The following is a 26689-nucleotide window of genomic DNA, read 5'->3' as shown; positions in this document are numbered from 1 at the left end:
AGGGATAGAAGAGCATACTGGCTAACAATTACTGTGCAGCTCCTTGGAAAACGTGGGCTGCCTGGCTTTCACAGGCTGTAAGAGAGCTGATCTATAGAAACAGCGTGATGTACAATGCAGCAGCACTTATTCAGAGTAGGAGCTCCCTGTGCTAGGTGATGCACAAAGTAGAAAATCACCCAGGGACAGGTACAGATAGTGTATCAGCACTCTGAAGTGTCCATAGCAGCAGGAATCCTCCTGCGATAGATCTGAAGTAACTCATATCATTCCATTTCCACCATTGGTCAGAAAGCACTTAACTTGGGAACTTAATCTCTTATTTTTTTGCAATAAATCACCAAAGACAAATACTGCATTAGGATTGTACTTGCAGAGTAAGATATCTCCAATCTGTAACATCTTATCATTTAACTTGTAATGAGATACTATCAAAATGTCAGACTCTACAGAAAAGAGGCAGTTAGGAAAGCTCAGTCATACAGACTGATGTGCGCACAACATAAGGGGTTTGAAACATCTGAAACAAAATAAAAGGAGCTATATTGCCTGCCACTCAACCACATCATTACATGACAGCTGATTTTACATGGTACAACTGTTACAGAAGTTCCACAAACAATTAACAGGGATGGGAATTTGAAAAGTCTTCTTCTAAGTAGCTCAAGATCCTATTGATCACAACTCATTCCTAAAGTTACTCAACCCCCAAGTCTGGACTAGCCAGAGGGACTGGAAAAAGAACAAAGGCTACCTTTGGGTAACGCTCTAACTTCTCCTTCAGCTGAGCCTCCCTCAAAGATTTTGTCATCAGTGGAGCTTCTTCCAGGCGTTTCCTAGATACATGAGAAGAAGACAAGCTTTCACTTCTGTGATTTTAAGATATATTTTTATTTTATTAAGAAAGCGAAAGGTCCAAGCAGGACTGATGAGAACTGCTCAACTGTTCCATGCATCCCTCACAGCTTTTTTCCCACGTCCTGTGGTTCCAACCCCAAAATCTCATGTATGGAACTATGGAGCATCAGCAACAATACTGTATAAAATTACTTTTCTTGTACATGTTTAAAAGTAAGTTCACCACAGCAGATGCCAGAAAAAGATATTAAGAGCAGCAGGGGAACGTTTGCTTAGACTACTCAAGAAGAGATGGACTTACTAATCCAATAAAACAGACACTAAAGTTGCGTGATTACTCCAGGAAGGGAGAAGAGGTACTGAAGCTGAAAAACAATGCTGGCACAAGAAATTAACGGGTAGTAATTAGCAACAGGGAAACAAAACAAAAATGAGAAGTTTCAGATCATTCAAGATGTAGCATTGTAGGCTGATGTTTTAAAAGGAGTAGTGGGCACAAAAAAAAAAAAACCCACAACCAAAAGTACCTGTATTTAAGATGAAACAATAAATTCAAGAAAACAATTCTATATTTCCCTGTAAGCAAAGAAATAAGCTTAGATCCAACAGATCCCATGTTCAGCTTTAGTCCCTTTTCCTTGTTTGCACTTAATTCTGAATAACTGATTGACTAGGCGAGATTTTGGTGAAACATTTGATCATGTAATTCTGCACAACTATTTGCAAGTTAATCTCTCACACCTATACAGTTTGAAGGACCTCTTTTTAAGAATCATTGAGGTATCTCAGGAACAGCTGCTGAACAAAATAACTACAGGCTTACTTCACCAATTGTACCCAGAACTGTCAGCTGGTACACCACATTCCAAGATGCTCTGAAAGTGCCAACTCACAATCTGAAAAGCAAACATGAAACTAACCCGCTCCATTCCTTCTTTGTGTACCTATTGCTGATTTGCACCAATTTTCAGCTCTTGATGAAGTCAGAATTAAATTCTAATTACATTTAAAATATTGTATTGTATGCAGCTACTTTTTGTTAAGATTCACCAGCTGAGATCAGAAGCCAACTGGTATCAGTCTCATGTGTAACTTGCCTTTATTTTTATCCCTGGCTGTGAGGGGAAAAAGGGATTACAAGCTTCAGCAAATTTGGAAATTAGGTCTTTTTTCTGAGGGGGCTGTATTCCAGTAACCCCCAACCAAATGACCCTACATTTGTACCACTAAATACTCCAGACCCACAAGCGGCAGAGCAATTTTCAGGCCAATCTGTGTACTCATGTGGATTTCAGCGGCCTGTGGGGAAAAAAATCAGCTCTAAGTAAAAAGTTCAACTCAGACTTAGTTACAGCATAAAGTAGGCTGTCCCACAGTCTCGGACAATGCTTGTGATGTTTAAAGGAATGTTAGGATCCACTTGAAACTAAATACTTTCATGAAATTAATTCCTTTATGGAACATATAGGCAGGAAAATGGTGTTGTGATAGGGAGGCTAGTTTATCTTAATCTGAGTTTTTAGTTCAGAACTGGAATAACAGTACAGTAAAATCATGAATATTTGACAGCAAGCTACTTGAACAGTGAGATGCATAGTTATTAGTCCAGCTTCCTATACTTCTTCCCCTTCTTTGTGTGTGTTCCAAACATTCTCACGTCTTCATTTGTGGCTAAGTTTGATTTTGCTTTATTTCCATTTGGGCAATGTCTCAAAGTTGGTCTCTTCTGATGAGATCTAATAAAAGGTTAATCCTGTTACTTAAAACACAAGGTGTTTCTTACTGGCTGAAAATGCTACTAGCTACTACTGAAGTCAGTGAGACTTATTCTTATGAAGCTGGATCACTGAGCTCATACGTTTGTCCATCACAAGTTACAAATTCCATGCATTTAATTCCTAACAGCTAACATGAAGTCAGATCAAAACAGGTAGCAAGAACTCACCACTACTTTGGGCCTCTAGCAATAAGAGCACATCTAATTACAAAGGCGATGGCTTCTCTTTCAGAAGGGAGAAGGAAAAAAAGAAAAAGAGGTGGGGTGTTAAGTGGCTTTGAATAACCCTGAAATGCAGAACATGGGAAGGAATCTTTCTCTTAATCCTTTCTCAGTGAGAGCCCATCCCTGATTAGCTTGAGGTTCTCAGATAAACTTATCACCACACAGGCATCACAGACACTTCACGATGAAATTTTCAACATCCACATGAAACCATTATCCCATGCACAAATGCTCAATTGATTCACACAAAAGCATAGGTTCTGTCACTGAAACAGGACATAGCCCTTGAACTCAAATGGCGTAAAGGGTAGAGATTTCCAGTGCTGATCATTAATTCCACACCCAGTAACTTATCTACAACCCTTTACCCAGGGATCACAGCCAGCTATAGATGCATAGTGTCACTCTGCTTAACAAAAGGATATGGAGCAATCTCACTTGCCAGCAGAAAGGGAACTTGCCTCTCACTCTGCAGCTGTGCCAAACGTTTCCGTACATCATCCACTGTGACTTCAAAAAACTCATCAGGAAGCTCTTCTGGGCCAGAAGAAAGTGGTTCTAGTAGGTCTAGGTGACATACAAGTGGCTCTCGTTCTACAAGCTACAGAATAAAAATAAGTTTTGATTAGTCTTAAATGCATTACTTATGCTATAAAGTTCCCGAAAAAAGTAAATGGACAGTATTTGCAAACTGAAATACACTCATTAGTGTGGAATTCATGTCACCAAGATCAAACTAACAATACAGAGGTTGTCAGTGTTGCCATTTTTTATAGCTGATAGAGCTTGAGGCACAATTCCTCCCAACAAGCAGCAGGAATCTATATTGTCAGCTGAGTCACACCCTAGCAGTTAGCTGCTCTCCACTGTCAGTATAGGAAGCTCAGGGTAATAACCTCAGCAGTCAGATACCTAACGTAAGGAGAGATGACTCCTTTCCACAGAGTGCCTGGGGAATCTCTTCACTTACAATACAATGATATTTTGCAGCTGAAGCATATTTCTAGCTAGTTACAAGTACTCACAAATTACTCCTATCCCAAAGCCATAACCTACCTCTCTCTGCTCTACTCCAAACCTCTCGGTATGTAATCACTTCCCTACCGTTCTACAGGCAATATACAACTTACACAGGTGCTATTCTTCATACTACAGACTATAAACTGCCCTTTTAAGTTTATCATCTGCCATGCACTCCTGGCTCGCATCATATCTTCCGTTCTCTTCACTTCACGTTCTCTTGCCACAGAACCAACAGCACTAGTTCCCAACCAGGGCTCACTCCATTTCTTCTTGCTCTAGAGAACAATCCTTTGTTTTGGTAAGGTAGTTTTTGACCTGTTGAGTTCTCTGAACTGAGCCACTGCAGGGTTTCACCGTATGTATTTCAAATTTTTAACCTGGCTTCTGGTGTGCAGAGAGCTCCCTTAGTGAAAATCCTTTTGTTTTGCACTTACAAAGTACTTAGCACTGAAATCAGCCTTTGTTGCAGGCAAAGCAGACAGATGCGAGAGGAACAGTTCACCGTATGCATTAGCTGCAATAAAAGTACTTAATACATTTATCGGCAACTTTCCCTACACCCCAGATGCTGAGGATAGGCCATTCAGGCAGCACACAGACCTCAGACAGCCAAGACACCCCTCTCACCTGCTCAGCAGGGCAGAGGCAGCCTGGCTGCTCTGCTCCCCCTGCCTCCAGAGCCCAGAACTGGGAGTTGGATATCATGATGGCAAACCTTTCAGCACAATTGTGTCCTGGCCTGTAACTGTGGTTGCTGCAGTTATTAAAAAAATAACACCAAAACCCACAATCCCCCAAAATCCCAAACTAAAACCCCACCCCTACCCACCCCCAACATATCAGAGAAACAGCATTCCCTGCATCTGAAGAGAGAGTGACATTATGTATCCCTCCCAATTTAGAAAAGCTTAGATACTGGCTACCTTCCCTTATGTCAAAAGCAGCAGCTGTGCCAGTAGGTGACTATAAACCACTACCGTATTCAAATGCACAAGAAGCAGTTACACCTATTGGCTCTTGAACAATTCAAACGTTTTAAATCACAGAAATGTTTAAATGCACAAAGCTTGAAAACAAATGGAATAGCGTACTGCAGGCTACAAGAGATGCAGGGGGGAAGCAGTCCATGACTGAAGAACCCCACGAGAACAAAAACTTTGATAGTTAATGTAACATTTCTTTACAGTCAGCTGCCAGCCTAACACAGCTCTAGGCTGTATGAACAAACCTGATGCCCATTTCTTCTCCCCTCATATACTCTTTCAAATCCTAATTAATGCCCAAATGTCCTCCTTCCATCTGTTCCATGTATTCTCCCTCCCCCCAGGCACAGGCCCCTTGGGAACAGAAGGAGTCTCCCTCAATTGTCAAAAGCAACAACACAAATTACAAGGCAATGTTCACCCTGCTTGTGGGCACTAAAGGGTAATTTGAGAAATTAAAAGAGCGAGGTTGTGTGGGTGGGACCCTTGGCTACTTTTAGAAAGTTGAGCAGGGTCAGCTCTAACTAGCGGGTGAAGGAGCCTGATTGCAGCTTTCCTGGGGCTGGGGGGAGGAATGCCCAGCACTGCAGGAGTGATCCTGAGCGTGCAGAGCCACCCTCTGGGAAAGGGCCTGTTGCACAACAGTCCTAACTGCTGCCTGCGGCTGGTCTGGTAAGGTCAGATCGATGTCAGAAGCCAGAGGAGAATTAATCAGGCCTCCCCAATAATGAGGTATGCTTCAATCTCCTCAAACAGGCTTAAGTTTCATTTCATTCTAACATTTCATTCTAAACACACACATACTGAAAATAGACTTCTCCTTCCAAAAACCATCAAAAAACCGTAAGACTGAGCAGGCATATCCTATGGCACATTGTGAAGGGTGCTGGCATACAATGGAGATAATTCCAATGTCTGCATCAGCAAATCCTAAACTTACCATTTAGTATTGGCTCTAGCAAGCACTTTAGCTAATCCTAACAGCAGCAGGATTCCACAGGGAAAGCGTCAGTCACTGCCCAAATGATGGTAGTAGCTAAAGACTTCAGCCAAGACATCAGAAATCACGAAATAGCAGAAGGCAGACGTATATTCCAGTCCTAAGCGTTCACCCTCTTCCTCGCTGTGGGGTCGCTGCTTCAGACCACTGTATGTTAGAACTGTCAATCAAGTGTCGCTTTCCAGACATCTTCGTTCAAACGAATGGGTCTCCATTGCCAACAAGGTACTGCAAACAGACAGTCAGGAACTTCCCCTCTAAAGCCTTTCCCCAGCCTACCAGAACTACCTATGTGATGTGATACAAAATCTGCCACTTCCCAGACATAAATGCCCTGTTCTTGACCTCCAACTTACACCCAGCCAAGATGTCCCCGTTTAATTCTCTGCAGCATACCTGTACTGGCCCTGCAGAGACACACAGCTACCTTTTAGCTCTTAAGTCTATAATTTTATCTGTTTCCCCAGTCAACACTGAGTATCTTAACTTCCAAACCAAGACAAATTACTTAGCTACTACTTAACATGAAGAAACATACTTATCTGTACAGAAGAAGAACCATATCTGTGCATGTCTAACAAGACTGCAAAAATACACAATTAGAGTAAGAATTCCCTAATGTTAAATTTTCAGCTAACCCCCAATAACAGAGTGAGACCTCTGGAGAGATCTGTAATGAGTGAGGTTTTGTGAAACATAATTCAGGTGGTTTGAGCTTGTTTTTCAGAGTTTCTGCAACTCAGTTCCAGAATTGCATGACAGGGTCTGATCAGAGAAGGGCAGCGCAAGGTGTCTGCTAAGCACTGCTTAGCAACCAAAAGACATCATCATTTTGCCTCTGAGGATGCAAAGACTGCCACATCATAATAATATCATAATATCTCCTCTGCCATGTATTTAACAACCCATGGAATCAACCATACATCTCACCTCCTTACAGACGAGAGAAATGCTCTTCAGAGAGAAAGAGGTATCCATTCCTGTTGCTTAACTAATTCTCTCTTTCCCCAGAGTCCAGCCATCATCCTGTTCCCCTTTCTTCATCCATTACCATTTGCTCACTTAGGTATTCCAGTTAGGCATCTCTCAATCCAAGTACTCTCAATACAGCCTTATTTTAATGCGCCACCAACAATTCTAAAGCACAGACAGAATCCAAAAACTACCTTCCAACTACCAGGAGGCTACCAGGTACACCAACTCACTTCCCAGTCCACTGCACATCTAGTGTTTTCTGCAACCATGACAAAAGGTAACTACCTCCTGCAGTAATAAATGGCCACCGTACAGCAGTCTCTACCTTCTGCTACATAACTCTAGAGGAAAGCAAGCTGTGCATTTTGCTGTCATATTTCTGTCAGCAATATCTTTCAGGAGCCAAAGATGCTGCATTATGGTTTGTCACCTTCATTCTTCAAAGACTCTACTTCTTCTACCGAAGTTGAGATAATAGGCGCTTCTCACCAGTAGGCTGAAGCCATCTATTCACAGCAGGGTCTACTAGGCAGTCTATGTGATAAAGCCAGGTGTCAGGAAGAATGCAGTTCACTCTATGGTCACCACCCTGGACCTAAGCAAGCAGGTAAGCTGAGAAAAAGTTTTATTTCATTTTAAGTGAAGTAGTGGCTATTGTGCTTTCCACAGCAGCAAGCTCTCCCTGGAGACCCACCTCCTCCCCACCACCTCAGGGAGCTCTAATCTCATGGGGAATCTGGTGTAAAGTTACCTTCTAATAATTAATGTTCTGACATCAAAGTCAGCATGCAGCTGTCTGTAAACCATCTTTAGCCCAAGAAACGAAGGGACGCCGGCACAGATTTTATCCAGCCTCTCTCTTCAGCTTCAAAAACCACACACAGGCAAAGCATTAATGGGAAGATTCTTTTACAAAAATGGACCTTTGATGTTTAAAAATAATTTGTTTTGTTTTGGGTTTTTTCCTCAGGACTGAAAAGGGACAAAAAGCAGATGCCATGTGGCTAGCCCTGCTCTGCTGTTGCTGCTGAGAGCAAGGAGAGCGGAGGATGGCAGGAATGGAGGAGGGAACAAAATGTAATCAATCAGCAGCAAAAGCACCAGAGATCAAAGGGCTTGAAAGCAGCCGTCAAAATCACATGCTGTTTAACACAAGGGCAGAACCCCCCCAACAGAATCTGCAGCTGCTTCCAAAGCTGCTCTCAAACTGGAAGGGAAGCTGGCTCCAGAAGTGCCTCTGAGTGGTTTGAACTGGACTGCAATTCTGAGAAAGATGCGGGATCATGAGAGTCCTTAGGCCACCGTTGTTCAGCTCTGCACCCAACAGCACAACTTCACATTAAGCTGTAGCCAGTAAAATGATAAAATTTTTCAGCATACAGCCAGCATACAGAAAAGCACAGACAACAGGACTGGTGAAGAGTACCACCACAAACCCTCGCACTTCTTCCTTTTCAAACACAACTGAAACCCCTCCTTTCCAAAGCCCTCACAGGTAAGAGTGTGATTGAACCAAGAAACACATTAGACTGGACAAATCACCAGCCTACTGTCTAGTTCTCCATGCCCAGGGTCTGTTCCAAAAGGTTAAATAAAACCGATTAGATGGACCCAAACATGTTTCTAATATACTGAAATATTCACCACTGGGTTGGCAAGGCCTCTTTCTGCTACCTTTGTAACTGCTCCAGAGTCCTCCTTCCACGGTCTGGCTTCTGCTCCTAAACAATTCAGAAACTCATCAAGAATAGACTGCAACCACAAAGAAGTCAACCAAGGTAGAATTTCTGCATCAACATGAGAGCATACACATAGTCTTGCTAAATTTCTCCTGGATCAAGTTCCCTTTGAACCTCATCAGGCACCCTTTCTTTCTACTTCTTTATTTTTTCCATTGTTTAATCCCATGGCTGGATCAGAACCAGAGAGAAGCACAAAACTCCAACTCTAGGAGATACTAAAGAGTGGGAAACAATGAAGGGGATCTCTAAACACTAAAGGCAGCCCTAGTGATGATGTGTGTAGTGAAGGTGCAAGGAAAAGAGCCAGTCACAGAGAATCCAGGATGTGAAACTCCCAATGCACAATAATGTGGAGTAAATTATGAATTTAATGCTTCCTGTACTTCATTTTATGCTACTTGCCAGACATATCCAACCTTGCTGAAGGCATTCAATTCCATACAGCTGCCCTACAGAAAGCATACTTAACATCATTCAAAGACCGTCCTGGGATGGCATCACAGCACTCTTGAGCCACCAGTTCTGGTATCTCTACAGGGGCTAAAGCATTTTTACTTTTAACCAATACAGTTTTACTTCAGAGTCACCAACAATGATGACAGATGTGCAATTTGTCTTTCTGGGAAAAGGGTTAGAGAGAGGTAGACTTTATTTAAGAACCAGGATATTTTAGAGCAAGACAGAAAACATTTATATGCAAGCAGAAATAGAGAAGGAAAAGGATGGAAGGTTTCTCCTTCATCTGCAATACTAAGAAAATTAAGACTCACAGAAGGGATAGGACTAGACTGAAAGGAAGACAAAAGGTCCAGACCTTTTTTTTTTTTTCCCAAATATCAAACTCTTGGCAAGTAAGATGCAACTGTAGCTGAAAAATTCCTTTCCTAGATCCATAACCCTTATATTCTACCACACATGTAACCGAAAGAGTTAAACTGTAAGTCCGAGTGACCACAGGCAGAAGGAACTCTGAGGAAGCAGATGTTAAGAACTACCAGCATGGGATACTGCTTTTACAATAGCTTCACTATGGAGTTCCACAGGAAGGCTCAGACGAGAAATCTTAGCACACATTACAACCTAAGAGTTAGAAACTCTGACCATCTTCTCAGATCTTGGAAGTCATGGGATCAAGTTGCAACAAATCTATTAAGATCGCTTCTGCTCCTAGAACAATCCTGTAACAAGCTAGAAAAGTTATCCCTTTCCATATGTAAAATTCTACCAAGCTTGTACCTCTTGTGTGATCTGGGAGATAAGTCAGTCGCAACAAGCAGTAAGCACCTCCAGAGAATTATCAAACACAAGTCTGACCAAACTCTGCTCATCATTAGCAAAACTACACAGCAGACAGCAATTTTTTAAGAGAAGGACAAGTACACGGGGCTCAGGTGACAAAGTGGGCATTTGTTAATGAAATTTGCATGGAATTTGAGGCACAGAGATTGAGGCTCTTCTGGACTGTGCTTTTAAAGCAGTTGTGTTGCCTCCATTAGAACCATTCATCAAGGATACCTCAAGGTTCAAAGCATTGCTTGCCTCTGGACAGGAAATTCTTAAATTCCCACCCTTCACATTTCCTACAGTAAACTGTCCAAAATGCAGTATTTCCTTACTGAACTCTCGGCAGAGCTGAATGTCACCAAGGCACCTGACCCTATACTATGGGGAAAAAGTCTTAAATGCGGAAACATCTTTTTCCTTGTAGAAGCTCAGCCTCAGGCAAGACAGGATTAAAAAAAGCCCTCATTGCAAACAGATTTCCCCTTACCTGTTCTTGCTCCTTTTGCAGTTCTTGGCTGTTCTTAGACTTCTTTGGCTCAGAAGGGCCTCCAGGGCTGGAAAAAGTTGTTGGCAGCTTTGAAGATGGCATATCTAACCCAAGAGATGGTGCAGCTGCAGAAGAGTCCCCCAGACGCTGTCCATCTCCAAAAAAAGGGACAAAAGGGGTAGACTCGGGTTCTGAGGAAGGCCACAGCTCCTCCAAGCTGGCATGAGATTCTCTAACCAAGTCTTGCTTGTCTGTGCAGCTGTTCAAAGACATGGCCACATCCCTGTGGTCCAAGTCCTTTGGGAATGTGTTTGCTTGAGGTAGGGGCACATCCACTGCTCCTTCAATAGAGCCTGGCCTCACTGTCAGCTCATTACACTGCACCGTGGCACCCACAGCTTCCTCTCGACCAGGTGAACTGCATTTCTTCATGACAACTCTTAAAGAAGACACCAAAAGGAATAAAAACAAAATCATTTATCCTAACAGTACTGCCCTCCCCATTCTCAACGTGACCATGACACAAAGACGACAGCTAGACTCAAATATACCCCTAATTTAATGATCTGCTTCTTCCAGACACTCACAAAGAACAAGCTCCAGTTGCTCTGAAGTTAGAGTTGGGGGGTCGGGGGTTTGTGCAAAAAAAACAGAACAGGAACTACCCACTCCACAGGAAGAAAACTGCCTTCCAGGAAAAAAACAGCAGTCAGTTGTAAAGCACAGCTTCTAATCACTCCTGCCTGCTGTATATACTGCAAAGAACTGGCTAGAAGATCACAGAAAGGCTCTCATTGCCCCCCACCTCACCCTCCCAAACAGTCAGCAGGAGGCACTGCAGGGATTGGGAGTTTAATGCCTGAAATCCAAAGCAGGGAAGAATGAAGTGGTAGATGATGGTCCTCTCATGAGAGACTTTTAACTTTGAATTGTCTGTTTCATTCACAGGGGAAAAAAAAGGGGGGGGGGGAGAAAAAAAAGAAAAAGAAAAAAAGAAAGAAACAAACAAGCCCCTTTAATCTGCACATGACTGGTCAGTGCCAGCATCTGCAGCTGTGGGAAGCACATCTGGGCAGCAGTTTCAGATAAACAGGCAAATGCAATAATTACTGAGTGCTGCAATGTTTGTCTTTTTGAACTTTTTTCGTAATTTTTTTTTTTTTGGTATTTGAAACAAAACAAATTCACCACCAGAGTGGAAAGGAAAAATAAAGAGTCCAAACTTTGCTCCTCCCAACCTGATGATGGCACTGCCTCCAGTAAGGCCAAGTGACTTCAGTGTTGTCTTCTCTAGGGCATCTTTTCCTGATATCTGCAACAAAAACAGAGGAAAGTAATTATGGCAACTGCCTCCCTGGGAGAGCATTTGAAGTGTTCTTTCTAGAAAGAAGCCCATATCAAAACACCACACAGCACCAGAAACAGCTCAAAATACACTCTTTCTGCAATTGGAAATGAAACCTGTATCCATCTGTATTCATCTATGCTGCTTTGCCAAATTCACTGCTTATTAAATCTCAAGGGAAGATGACCTACATATAATTTCCATCCCATACATACATCCATATTGGATCCGACCTCAGCAAAGCATTATTTTTTTGTCAGAAGGTAAATCACAGGCAACATCTCAGAGCTGAAAGACAGTCGATTTTATTACATACACCTCCCATCTGCTTGTAATGACATGTTCCAGAATAAAGATGATCTGTCCACAGAGGTCAGTGGGAAGTGAAAGGGACAGCTAGGGAGAGCAAATTCCGTAATACGCACATACAAAATATTAAACAAAACATTAATAGCAAAAGATCAAAACACAGAGAAAAGCAAATATTTATTAAAATGAAACCACTGTTTTGACTCGAGCTTTAAAAGAAGTTGGAAAGAAAAACACAAACGGGTCATTGAGCTCATTTTATGGGCTCAGAGGTCTAAACGGCCCAGGGTTACGTTCCAAGAGAGCTTTTTTCCATACAGACACGTCATGCTTTGAAAAGACCAACATTTTTCTACTTCCCCTCTCAAGAAAGTTCAAAAGAAACACTCTCCAGGTTGGAAAGCAGAGCTGAGTTTTTCTTATTTTTTAGGGACAGAAGGAAAAGAGACTGTTAAGAAGACTTTGCTGACTTACCTCATCTCTCATGTAAATACAGACTGGAGAGAAGTCACCATGCTGTTCCATAAACTCCCTGCAATAAAGAGCAGAATACTGCAGTATCTGTGGAACAGCCTACCCCCTCCAAACCAATGTAGAACAATAGTAAGAAGTAAAATTAGATAGCAACGCTCTCCTCCATGTTTCTCCAGCAACAATCATGACACAGTTCACAGAATCAGTATTAGACATTAGGTAAAGAATTTGCTCCAATGCATTAACTGTTCCTTAAACACAGCCCTGCAAGTTTAAAAACAAAGGAGAAATAATTAAAGTTAATTCTGAAATTAGTTGATCTTACTAGATAAATTTGAGCACATCATTCTTCATGTGTCTCAGTACCCAACCTGGAACGTGACTTAATAATACTTGGTCTTTTTAACCCCTTATCTAAGTTAAATAGTTATTACAGTTTGGACTGTACTTTCCTTGGGGACAGGTCAGTTTCTTTCCACGTACACATAGCACCAAACAGAATGAAATACTGCTCTAAAGCAAATAATCCCATGATGAAGAATTTGCCTTAGTATCAGACAGATTAAAAAAAGGAAAGAAAAAAAAAAACAAACAAAAACGAACAGCAGAAGCTTTCAGATTCTGGAGACCAGGAACAAAACGAAGCCAAAGGAAAGGCTGCTGCAGTAGACAAAGTGAAGATCAACCCACATTTAAGCATTTCAGTGAGGTAGAACACATACTAGCAATGATGCAAACTGCTGACAGACCATCTGCATAGGAAGTCATATAGAGAAGGGGAAAAAACAGTAAGGTGCTGCTCTTGACAAGATGCTACTCTTCCCATTTTCCTCTAGATAAGCAATCCTGAGGCATTCAAGTAAAAGAGAAGCTTTATTACATATGCACTTGAACAAACACAGAGGATGGACTGGGAAAAGACAATCAATGCCTGTCACAGCAAGTCTCAGTTCTCATCCATCCAAGATCAAGCAATTTCAAAAGACAGTACTTGTGGAAAACCCTACAACAGGGTGTTCTTAATGGGGAAAAAAAAAGGGACTAACACTTTTAGCAAGGAAACCTCAGATGTCTGTAGAAAAGTAAAAAGCCTTAAAGAATTAACCAGTACATTGCACTGAAGCACTGAAATCAGTGAGAGAATTAGATTCAAAAGCAGAAGAAATTCTCTTTCATGTTGGTCTCCCCTTCAGCAGTCAAAGTGAAACTCAAACTGAAATCAGCTGAGAATATGGTAAAACATGAGATTAAGGAGAAGAATAGTCTCCTTCCCCCCCCCAAAGCACACCAATGGCAAAAGGTGACCAGGAGAACACTGTCCATCCTGAGACAGTGGTGGTTCAGAAAGATAACTGACTGAATTCTCACAAGCATTTTTTTCAAAAGTTTTAAATTCAAAAGTTTCAGCCTAACTTAGCAGGAGAAACTACAAAACAAAAGGTGAGAAGGTTGGAACTGATGAGATTTATTCTTCTCCATAACACCCCAGTAGTTCTTGTTAGCCCGTTCTGTCCTGAGCTCTCTGGCATTGCAGTTGCACCAGGACATCCCTTGGTAAGGGAGATGTATATACCATCTACACTGCAACAGCTGTTTTATCATCAAAAGCAAAACAGCTGAAATTCTTCCTCATGGTAAACTCCCTTGATCTTAGTGCTCTCTGCAGTCTGGGGGGGGTGGGGGTGGGCAGGGGAAATGGCTTTCCCCTGTGCTTCACCCCACCAGGAAACAATCACCCATCACCTGTGACTTGAAGAGAAACCACTTCTCTGCAAATCAGCTAATGAAATCCACCCGACAGCCCAGTAGAGTGACACATCCTTGCTCATCTCCTGAGGTCTCTGAATAAAAGAGGCTGAAGCTAGTTCCTTGAGTCAACTTGTCATTTTATGCCCTTTTATGCCAGTGTTGACTACTGAACTCATGAGGAGCTTTGCAAATGACTGACTTACAGGGTTATGTGAACACTTGCACTTAACTGCCTGTTAAGTCACCGGATTCTATTCTCTGCAGTGAACTTCACAGAAAAAAAAACAAAACCTGCAGAACCCTGGCAGCCTGAAAAAAAAATCCAATATTTTTCACTGGAAATTAGAAGTTTTGGAAAGATATTTCTACTTCAATCACTTTTCTGCATTGTTTGTAATTCTGCAGTAGCAGTCATAGCCACACATTCTCCTAAATATATCTGCACAACGTTCATCAACTTGGTGTCCAAGTGTCACAAAATTTAAGCAGGAATTGAGACTGCTTATATCTAGTGCATCACTTACACCTATCATTTGTACACCAGGGACTCATTCTCTATCTTATGCTTTAATTAGTGAGCGTCATACCTGGACGATGGAACAGGGAATGGCTATAAGAAAAGGATGTCAGTGATCAAGGCTGGGTTCATTCTGACTTTTCCTGGAAAGGAGTTTAATGAACAGAGTTCCACTACTTAAAACATCCTGCCTTCAGCATCGTGTAATATGTATTTTGGGATGCAATATTACCAGACACAAAGTTATCTCCAGGGGATCCCTTAAGGATCCCTTAAGTAGTAGTTAAAATCCATTCAGTCAACCAAGCATCTAATTCTGAAGTGACTATGTACATTACATAGTATGTCTGTGCTGTGGCCACACTGACTACTGCTGTTAGAAAGGCTTCTACTTCATAGCTGGTAAGTCCACAAATAGGCATGCAATAAACCCAACCTTTATGGAGAGACCACCTTAAGACAGGAATAAAGTTTTCTGTTCAGATAAGAAGGAAAGAAAATAGCCCTTCGCACTTTAGCAATCTGCTTGCACAGCAGAAGACAAGAGTCTGCATAGTCAAATGCATCTTACTACTTTCAATGCAGCGGTTCCAGTAATCTTAAGTATCATCGTAATGTTCAAAGTTAATTAACAACAATAGCTTTGCCAGTATTATCTTATGTAGTCTTTCTATTATGTCCAAAACACGTCACAGATGAGCAGCTTAGAAGAATATACATACAATCAATGTCTTACATAATATTGTAACATGAATCTATTTAGCCCAGCACAAAGTGACAAAACAAACTGAACAGGGAAGGAGTCAACCAGCCGACACAGAGTAGAAAATGAACGAAAATAGCCATTAAGTTCCAGGAGAATTCATCAAGGACATTTACATTTACCCTCAAAACTCAGCTTCAGTGAAATGTCAGTGAAATAGCTGGAACCAGAAGTCACTCAGGATTGAGAGTGCCACCTGGAAAATTATGATACTCGATCCTTGAGTAATCCTCAAGAGCAAGAGCACATCAAAGATTGCCAGCTGGAGGATGTGGGGGGAGCAAACCTCTTAAGCACAGACCAGAACTAAGACTTATGTTTGGTTTAATTGTAGCAGTCTACCTCCCTTCTTGATCTAAAGGTTAAAACTTAAGCCTTTCTAAATAAAGCATGCAACGGCATGGTGATACAGGACAAGGTGAGTCACAATGAAACTGAGAAGCTCCACTCAATAGAGTTAGCAAATCCAAACAGAGTAACCTGTAAAACCAGTCCTGAGGGTCGGGTCTGGTTTAGGGAAGTCAGGGGCTGAGAACTACTTCCAGACCAGCTGCAACATATCACAAGGGCTTTATAGTCCTGAGGTATCAATTCTTTCAGAACGCTTCTTCCAGCCACCACACCAAATCCTGTTGTGCAGAAAGCAACCCACACCCAGAGCATCCAAACTATTACATTCAAGCTTCAGATTACGAAACACAGTTAACTTTCTAACTCAAGACGAACAACCAAAACAACACTAGAGTAGGTCTGCCACCATCTGTGGTTTTGCAATTAGCTATTCTGTGTCAAGGACAGAAAGCCATATACAGTGCTCTGCATGAATCAAGAGATTAAGTTCCTAATACAGAATGAGCATAACCTTGTGATTTGAGACCGACGCTCCGACCTCCCTCGCTCCTTTTGTAGCAGTAACTGAGTAAGTTCCCAAGGCCAATGCTTGATGCAGAAAGGCAGAAAAAAAAAAATCTTGCCTCTTGACTCAACAATTGGAACAAAACAGCACCTAAGAGACTACCTTTAGCACACCATAGCAGGCCATGTGTGCTCAGACTTTTCCAGATAATCCAGGTGAGCTAGCCATCCCTACCATATTTTCAAAGGTTTTTGCTTCCAGTCAGGATCAGCTGTATCCCTACAGGAACCCTCAATAAAAGTGCACAAAAGATAAAGGACTGCTGAGACATGGAGGAAACAGTATAGAATCACAGAAAATGCAGATGAAACAGCCTAGATGAATAAAAGCTTGAACCTCGTGTTGCCCATCTACCAAGAAAGGTGGATGATCACCATTTAGGGGGAGAGAAGCCAAGGCACAATGGAATACACATCCTCACCACATAGACCCATAAGAGAGGAAACCAATCTGGCTTACACAACCTAGTTTCATTCACTTTTCCAAAACTGCTTTCCACTTCAATCCAAGCAACTCTCTGGATTGAAGAGTCTTCTAAAAATGTATGGAAAATATCTGAACTTAATGAACGATACCACAAAAGTAGCAAAGAGTCATAGTCATTGTTAAAACTGTCTTCAAGTGTCAAGACTGCAATCTTTCTATGTAAAACAGTCTACAAAGCTACTGAAGCTGCCAGACAGGCAAGAGTGGGAGACAGAAAAGCAACAGTTCTCCCAGGCCTCATGCTAAAAGGGCATACAACGCTTGTGCCCTCAACCAGTCTCTGCAGAACAGACTCCAAGCAAAGATCCCCCCAGAGACTTATTTTTGTATAACTCTTGGAAGCCAGCAGGCTCCTCCTCCAGCTGCTGTTAATCCGTTACATGCATTCACTGAGGCAAGCACACACATCAAACACACTGTCATTTCTTTGATGTGCTGTTCTTCAGAAGGGGAACGGCAAGCAGATTAGATTCCTTCATGTAGTGATCTGACAGAGCCTGTAAACATCTTGTGCAAGGACTGCCGCACGCTGAGAGGAGGAGCAGCCTTACAATAGCTTCCAGACCTTCTTCAGACCCAATTAGCCAAGATGGACGCTGGAAACCCGGGGGAAATTCCAGTGGATTTAGAATACTTCCCCTCACGCACTTAGAGCAGCTGAGCATTCCAGGAAAACGTCTCCAGTTGGAAAGTCAAAGGAAGGATTCAGCAAAAGTCAACAGCTAGCTGACTAGTTAGTCAACTGAGTCAATACACACTGAAAAGCAGCACAGCCCGTGAAATCTGTATGGATGGCTATAGATCCAGCTTGTTTTGTGATTAAGTCACACACAGCATCTTTGCTGCTCGTTGAACTTAATCGAAAGTTTGCAAAGTCCATCCAAACATCTGAGCTCAGCTTCCAGAGGGCAGAAAAGAACAGCTGTGTCTTATGAACTGAAGTTAATAATGCTTAGCACACTGTAGCAGTTAGAAGCTTAAAAAGAGCAGCATGTAGATTAACTATTAGTATTACAATAACCTGTAACAAATAAAACCACTCCAAAGGAGCAAAATTATATAAGAAGCTCAAAATTTAAACCAAAGAAATAACCAACTAATGTGTGAGAAAGCCACACAAAGACTATTTGTCACCATCCATAATTACCACCCCTACCAGTCTAGCAGTTCCCAAACTGCAACAGGCACTCTTCTCCCAGAGGGCACAAAGTATGTAGTAAGGTACAAGAGGGGCCTTAAAACACCCAGGAAAATTATACCTGGCTTTTCTTGCCTACCTTTTTCCTCAATCAAAAGAAAAAGAATTCTTTTCTCTCTAGCACTTATGTGAAGGCTGTCCCTTTATGACTTCAGAGTAAATGCCACAGTGTAGACCTGGTCCCTGACCATTAAAGATGAAAAGAGAACGATAAGTAAGACTCATTTATATCACTTTAGAGTCACTAGACTACCTCAAGCATTTCCTCAAATTATGGTTTGATGACACAACATGTTGAGTAGAAAAGCTGACATACACCATTCCTACCCATCTGCTGCTGCTTCCTTTAGGATCCTTGCTTCCAGACAAGCTACACGTCTTGTCTTAACTGCCTATGAGACACAACCCTTAACTGGGTTAGGAAACTTACCTACCGGAAAGATAACGTAGGGAAAATACCATTTTTCAGCTGAATCAGCTACTTAAGCCAATTCCCCACAAAACTGCAAAAATAGTATGAGAGGAGTTAGATAGGAGAGCAGGAAGTGAGCACTAACTGTTCAGTCCCTTACTGCTACACAGAAGATGCCACTGATCCAAACTCCCTCCCTTGGGCCAGCACTGGTCACTCCTTTGATCTTGTTATGGGCCAGTCAGGGAGCATGATGTCCTATGGTATGGAATATCCCTTTGGCTAGTTCAGGTCAGCTGTCCTGGCCCTGCTCCCTCCCAGCTTCTTGTACACCTCCTCGCTGGCAGAGCATGGGAAACTGAAAAGTCCTTGACTTAGGATAAGCACTACTTAGCTACAACTAAAACATCAGTGTGTCATCAAGATTATTCTCATACTAAATCCAAAACACAGCACTGTACCAGCTACTAGGAAGAAAATTAACTCTATCCCAGCTGAAACCAGGATAAGACTTCAAAAGTTTTGACACAGAAAGCTACTCCTTAGAGGAGTATTGAATTGGTTTGAGAAATTAACAAAAATAGTTCCTATTTGCACAATACCATAGCACAGCATCTGTAGAGATGAGCAAGAGATTCAAATGCAACAGAGCAACTAGCAGAAGGCGAGGAATGTAAGAGAAAGAACAAGCCAGGAATACAGGATCTTAAAAAAGCATTTTATCAAGAGAAAGGTAAAGCCAACTATGACAGAAAAAATGAAATTTGTTAATTCTGTTCAGAATAGAATGGCTGTCACAGCTTCAAGGCTTCATCTTCCAAGCCACGACAAAAGAACTGTCTTTGGAGAAAAGTTTATTAGCTTGACATTTCAAAACAATACAGTATTTTTAAGTCAAAACTAAAGACAAAAGAAAGCACTGAATGTAGACTGGACTGAAATAATAAGATTTCTAACCCATGTATATACTCAATAAATGTAGGACAAGAAATTCTTCCATTTAAACAGGATCTGATCAGTCTTTTGAAGATTCCACATTAGTCTGCCAAGAGCTCCAGAACTCCTTGAAGAACTTGCACAACAGCAAGCCTCAAAAGCAACAGCAACTCGCTTAAGAAAGAAACCCCTCCACCACATGGAACCGCAGCACAGAAATGCTGGTGATCAAGACAATCCAGGCTACCATCTCAACTCTGGCAATAACTTGACTTCAAACAAGTTTGTGTAAAAGACAGGCACGGCAATATATCCAAGTATATAGTTTCTTCCTAGCCTTAGCAGTTTGGTACCAGTTTATGCCCTGAACCAGGAGTGCTACTCCAGGGTTAAAAAATAATAATGAAACTATGGAACGTCAAATCTGAAAGAGCAAGGAAAAAGCAAACGTCTGTGTTATAAGGGAAAAAACAGAGTCAAATAAATGCAAATTCTACAGATCTGCAGTATTTAGCTGGATCACCATAACAACAACTAACTACTGTCATGCAGAGATCCATCCAAACAAGTATTTTCTCACCGCATTGCTCACCTGATCTTGGCAAAATGGTTGAGAAGTTCCCACAAAGTCTGTTGACAGAGAAAGGTGTCTTGTAAACGGGAGCCATCATCTAATTGTAATGCAATCCGAACCTAGGGGAAAAATACACTGAATTAATGTCAAAATTGAATTAAAACTTTTTTTTCTTCACAACTTTTTTTAATACTTCCATGATCTCTAGGACCTGCTATCCAAAAACCCATTACTTCCTTCTAAACACCTGCTGCAAAGGATTACATTAGTTAAAAATGCAGAGGGGTATTCAAATTATTATTTTAGAAGTTAATATTTAGAATAATTCTATTCTGCTATGAATATGAGTATTATATATGAGGACCTTATGAGAGACAGTGTCAAGGGCCTTACTGAAGTCCAGGTAGACAATATCCACTGCTCTCCCCTCACCTACCAGGCCAGCCATTTTATCACAGAAGCTTATCATGTTGGTCAAGCATGACTCAACCTTGGTGAATCCTTGCTGGTTACTCCTGATGATTTTCCTGTTGTTCATGTGCCTGGAAATGGCTTCCAGGATTAGCTGCTCCATTACCTTCCCAGGGATCAAGGTGAGGCTGACCCACCTGTAGTTCCCTGTGTCCTCCTTCTTGCCCGTCTTGAAGACAGGAGTGACATTTGCTTTCCTCCAGTCTTTAGGCACTTCTCCCATTTACCATGATCAATCAAAGACTATCAAGAGTAGCCTTGCAGTGACATCTACCAGCTCCTTCATCACTCATGGGTGCATCCCATCAGGGCCCATGGACTTATATGTGTTGAGATTGCTCAAGTATTCCCTGACCTGATCCTCTTTCACCAAGGGTACATCCTCCTTGCTCCAGCCCTTCCCCCTCGTCTCTGGGACTTGGGATTCCTGAAGGCCGGTTTTGCTAGTAAAGACTGAGGCAAAGAGGCATTCAGGCTCCTCCATGTCCCATGTAACCAAGTCCCCTGCCTTGTTGAGGTATGGGCCCACACTTTTCCTAGCCTTCCTTTTGTCACCGATGTACTTAAAGAAGCCCTTTTTGTTGTCTTTGCTGTCCCTGGCCAGATTCAATTCCAGCTGGGCTTAAGCTTTCCTAACTTCACCCCTGGATGCTCGGACAAGGTTTCTCTATTCCTCCCAGGTTACCCGTCCTTGCTTTACTCTCTGTATGCTTCCTCTTTGTGTTTGAGTTTGGCCAGGAGCTCCTTGTTCATCCATGCAGGCATTCCAGCATTTTTGCCTGACTTCCTGTTCAATGGAATACACCACTCTTGAGCGTGGAAGAGGTGATCTTTGAATATTAACCAGCTTTCCTGGGCCCCTCTTCCCTGCCATATCCCGAGCTGAAACATATTCAGAGAATGCAAGCATCCCAAATAACGTGTGATCACAAACAACTGAGATGTTTTGTTTTACGCTACCTGAAACTTTACAGCAAGGGTCTTCACAGCTATATAAAATTAATTCCAATAACCCAGACAGGATTGATGCAGCTGCATAAACTACACCACCAACACAGAACTCTGTTGACTTAAGCATCAATTTGCAGAACAACTCCCCTGGGGCAGAACAAACAGTATACTTGCACATCCACAGAGAGAAACAACGAACATGGTCCAGATCTACCTTTGAATTATTGAAGACCTAACTGTTATCAGTCCAAAGGGACTACATGTGTAACTTGCAATTCACTAATGCTTCCTAACCACAGAATTTTGACATACAATTTAAGAGTGAATTAGTAAAAAAATCTCAAAAATTATTGCAGATGGTCAGTTATCAAGTTCTTAAACACCTTCAAAAAAAGGCAAAGGACAGCTAGCTACCTATTCTAACAGGCCTTTTCCAACCGGGAACGTGAACATTCATGTTCGTTAGCAGGTGCTTATGCAGATCCTACATATTCTTCAGAGAATTGCTCCCCTCCACCCTTCACTGCCAAAAAAAAAAAAAAAAAATCCAAGGCATTTCTAAAATGAATGCACACTGAGGACAGTCCTGAAAAACTTCAAATTCCTGATGGTCCCAAGGAAAAAATCTACCAGCTGACCAAAACATGGACAACAGCAGAGCATTTCAGGTGTTATGTTTACCTTCTAGAGAATATTCAGCCTTCTTTTTCAAAATGTCTAACTCTTAAGTTTTCCCAATTAGCTCACCTGTCTAAAGTAAAAAAAAAAAAGTCCCTATTAGATGGCACCTAGCATCTCTAGTTAACTATGCCTTTCTGAAGCCCACAGAAATTGGCCTTATTCAAAAGCCTGAGAAGGACATAAGCCTAGGGCAACAACAGCAGCTTTCTTTCATTCTGTGTTTTCATGTGTCCCTACCAACAATATCAGTGTATCCTCTCTGTGAGAGTGCGAGATGTGTGTGCAAGCATGGGGGGGGGGGGGGGGGCAGGGGGAGATGGGAAAAAATAGACACCACACACTCCAGCAATCAACTGTGATTTCCTTGAAGGAATATGTTTGTCGTTTGCCTCGGCTCCTACCAGTCCTTGCAGGACTGCAAATTGTGATCTGCTGGAGACAGGAATTTTTCTAGATAAAGGGAACAGTGGCATCATCAACAACTAGCCAACTGAACGAAGTCATTTCATCCCACCACTAACACAACCTCCTGGTTTCTCCATGATGGAGACAAGCCTTAGATTATTCTCAGCTACAGCAGAGTGATGACAGCTGACATCACCATTCTATAAGAATCCAGCCCAGAAATTCAGACTACCAGTTGCATCAGTTTTTGGGCAACAGTTCAAAGCTAAGCATGTCACGAAAGTCCTATTCAGTCAATTAGAAAAGTCTTTTTAAAAAAAACAGGCTCTATATAGAATAATAGCTAAGTTTACAAACATATAAACAAAAGGCTAACAACTATTAGCACTAGAACTGTACTGATGGTACCCCTAGATCACCTGCCATCACAAGAGGAGTTTGTTCATTTTTTCACTGAAGAACTGCCTTACAATCATTGATTTTTTACATGCGAAGGCAAATCCAAAAGCATTCTATTTTAAAAATACCAGATTTGCTGAACAAACTCATGATTTATCGAAACCTGTATTCTGTCTCTAGGGGTAACTGCTGCCAACACACCACAGGAAAGCACACCTACTTCCACGCACATTATCTCAATAAAAGAGACAATAACAAAAGGCACAGAACCAAATTCATCCCAACATTACTGCAGCTGGCCCGCACAATTGAGTCCATATCTCAACTGCCACTATATCACGGCATAATACTAGTGTCAGTTCTAGTCACAGTTATTCGCTGTTTTGAACTTCCTACAGTGTTTGACACTAGTTCCCTGTGGCAGGGAATTCTTTTGGTCAATTGTTCTGTACAAAGTATGTTTTTATACCGTCCGTAAAATTCTTCCAAGTGAAATCTCTGCTCTTAGTTTATGGGACAGCAACTCTGTTTAGACTGCACTCTTCACAAGCGTATTTGCTGTAATCTTCTCAGCTCCATAAAATAGCAATGAGCGCTCCAAGGGAAGCCTCACTTCTGTAGATTCTTCTGCTGAAATACAACTAAACAGTAACAACTTAAACTTGCATTAGTTTTTTCTCTTTTGTGATCTAAAGTAGCGATTCCATGCTACAACCCCTCTCCTACAGTGCACCATCCTTCTCATCCTTTCTGATATGCTGCATATATCTTCATGGGGGAACAAAAAAAAATAAAACCACGGTTTTCCTTCAGTACAATACCTCCCAAACTGGATGCAAATGTCACATAAAGTCATCACTGTACCATTTTAATAGAACCACTTTCCTCTGGAAGACGAACTCCATGCCATCACAATGTTTTTTAATTTAAAACTTTAAGCAGATGCTACCAGCTTGTGCCGTTTTTTTAACTAAATGCGTCATTTGGAGCACAAACTTCCTTCTACCACAAAGTCAGAAAGAAAACATTAGTGACAAAACAAAGTACATGGAGGTTTTACAGAGAAAAATGTGGACACTGGTGACCCCCAAAACTACGCTGCACACCCACAGTGAACTAGAGCAGAGATTCCAAAACCTTCTCACACTATAAAGTTCACTTTTCAACGTATGTATCAGTTTATCTTTGTGACAGCTAAGGCAACTGCCTATAACAAAATACCACTAACACAATTTGGCAGACAGACATAAAGAGATTAGCACTAATAGACTTGAAACCTTCAGAAAAGTTGAGAAACTGCATACAAAGAAGTCAGTAAGAAGAGAGACGACTGTTAGCGATAGACAAATTTTCATTCCCAGGCTACTTAAATAACATCATACATCATATTTACCACATAAAATGTTTATGCTCATTAACACCTATGCATCGTTTTAAAAATTATGCCTCCAGCTGTTATGACGACACTCATAAAAGATTTTTAAATCTCTTAAACGTGACAATAATTCCTACAGAACACGGCATCCATAAGCCCTTTGCAAATTGTGCTAAATGGGGACATTCTGCTAACTACTAAACACAGCACACGTCACAAAAAATTCTAAAGCTGCGTGAACACACCGTGAACAGCAATGCTGGGAAAGAAGCAAAAGAGACTCCTGTAAGAATCTGAGATTTAGTCAAAATCCAGAGGCAGACAACAGCAAGTGAAATAGAAATTAGGAAAGGGAACTGAGTTAGTAGCTCGACTGCTGAGCAAAGTCATCAGTGATGTTTAACTTCCTATACATTCATGACTACCAGTTTTTCAACTCCCCAAAAGATCTCCCTATCCCCCGGCACACAGCTGGAACTCCATCATCATACAGACTGTAAGCAAAGACTTCCAGCTACTAAATTACCATTTTCCACCACACCTCAACCAGTCTTTGGGTGGTCTTCCACTCAAGCATTGGCCAAACCTAATCATGCTCTTGCTCATTAGATCTGACAAGATCATATCCAGCCCAACCGGTAACTGAACAAATCGGGTCACATTGCGAAATGAACATACCGTGTTTCCAATTCCCACTCTATTAGAGACTGGCACCATCTCCAGCTTGGCATTGTTGGGCAGTCTGGCAAATCTCCACTGTAAAGAGAGATCCAACACACTCCTCTGAAACCTAAAGAAGAACACAGCCCATGAAGACAGCAGAATCATCCTATGCCACCTTCAGATCACTTCAGGGACTGGCAACAATGCAAAGTCCAGGTATTGAGCAAGAGAATTCCCCGCACGCTGACTAGAAGCCATAGAGCACAATTCAACAATGTGCAACTGGTAACTGAGAAAACAGTCATTAACAAAAATTATTCTGCATAACAAAATAGCTGCAGTTTGTAGAAGTCACAGCTAAAATACCCAAATATATGTTCCTCCTCAAGCTTTAAGAAATAAAGGGCAAATGAATACATATTCAAGCCTGGTGTTCACTGTTAAATAAAAAGGCACTTTTTTTTACTGCCACTCAGACAAATAACCTCTTGATTATGATACCGTAGAAGTATACAGTCAAACCACCAGGTAAGAGGAGAAGACGCCTACCGGCCTCTGAACTAGCAGAAGTGCATGTGTGGGGAGGGACATCTTCGTGGAGGTTACGCAGGATCTCAGTACCCATCCCAAAAGCGAAGGGACGTGCCACGGGGGGGATGGGGAGAGATCTATTTGAACAAAGTAACTCTGTTGGAGAACAGTCTGGACGGCAGCGTGTGGATCCCTCTCTCCCCAGGGACGACTGCGAATAACGTCCTCGTGCGCTACCACGCAATCCCCACGTAGCTGTGGCAAGGACTAAAACCAAGACCGACCTCGGGGCACAGCCCGAGGGCCCCCGGGCCCCCTTCGGACACCCACCCGCCAGGACCCCGCGCGTTCCCGCCGGGCCCGGCCCCCAGGCCCGGCGGCGGAGCAGGCCTCGCCGGACAGCCTTCGGCAGCGCGCCGGCACCAGGGGCAAGGCCGCGGGCACCGGGCGTGCGCCTCGCCGACGACAACGACAACGACGACGCCGCCGCCGCCGCCGCCGCGGCGGGCGGCTGGGCAGCGCCGGGCCCGGCGCCGCCCGGCCCGGGAGAGCAGCCGCGGGCGGGGCCTCTCCCACCGGCGGCGCGGCCTCCAGCCGGGCCCGGCCCGGCCCGGGCCGACCCGACCCGCGCCGCCGGCCCAGCAGGGCGGAGGTGGCCCCGCGGTGAGACTCACTTCAGGCCGTACTCGCCGGGGCTGCCGCCCTGCTTCCTGCAGACCTCCTCGAGGATCTGCGGAGAGAACAGAGGCGTTACCGGCCGGCCCGCCGCCCTGCCGCCGCGCCTCGCCGCTCCGCCGGCCGCCCCCGCCCCGGACCCACCTGCAGCAGCACCGTGCCGGGACCCACCCGCACCGTGACCCGCCGCCCGCTGGGGGCCAGCACCGACACCACAGCACCCCCCCCGCCCGCCGCCGCCATCTTCCCTCCCGCCACGGCGCCGGCCCCTGCGCGGCTGGGGCGGAGCTGGGCCCCGGGCCGCCCCTGCCTGCAGGCCGCGCCCCGCCCCGCCCCGCCGCGGAGCGCAGCGGAGGGCGGCGGGCGGCCGCGGGCGAGTCTGCCGGCAGGGCGGAGCCGGGGCCGGCCGCCCGCGGCGGCCCGGCGTCTGCCGTTCCCCGGGTGCGGAGGGCGGCTGGCAGTACCAGCGGCACCCGCAGCGAAGGGCAGGCAAAGGAGCGTGCGG

At 43.2% G+C, this 26689-nt stretch overlaps 1 protein-coding gene across 4 annotated transcripts in view; it reads right to left on the bottom strand.

Moving 5' to 3' along the window:
* ASPSCR1 (ASPSCR1 tether for SLC2A4, UBX domain containing) overlaps nt 1-26689 on the bottom strand; it is a 51220-nt gene that overhangs the window by 23798 nt on the left and 733 nt on the right. Inside the window, exons 1-9 of one of the 4 annotated variants that reach the window (XM_069799572.1) lie at nt 26329-26461; nt 26184-26239; nt 24994-25105; nt 20052-20152; nt 12483-12540; nt 11593-11666; nt 10355-10793; nt 3322-3461; nt 755-836 (exon numbers count right to left, since the gene is read on the bottom strand). In XM_069799572.1, coding sequence (XP_069655673.1) covers nt 755-836; nt 3322-3461; nt 10355-10793; nt 11593-11666; nt 12483-12540; nt 20052-20152; nt 24994-25105; nt 26184-26239; nt 26329-26427 — 1161 coding nt within the window. In that variant the 5' untranslated portion in view covers nt 26428-26461. Of the gene's footprint in view, nt 1-754; nt 837-3321; nt 3462-10354; nt 10794-11592; nt 11667-12482; nt 12541-20051; nt 20153-24993; nt 25106-25527; nt 25777-26183; nt 26240-26328; nt 26462-26689 lie in introns of those variants that run through there. The other 3 variants (XM_069799571.1, XM_069799573.1, XM_009923034.2) reach the window with 3 other exon arrangements.

Source organism: Haliaeetus albicilla, chromosome 12 (genome assembly GCF_947461875.1).
Source record: "Haliaeetus albicilla chromosome 12, bHalAlb1.1, whole genome shotgun sequence".
Taxonomy (NCBI): domain Eukaryota; kingdom Metazoa; phylum Chordata; class Aves; order Accipitriformes; family Accipitridae; genus Haliaeetus; species Haliaeetus albicilla.
The sequence above is the reverse complement of the archived record's forward strand: the minus strand, read 5'-3'. Positions and strand labels throughout refer to the sequence as shown.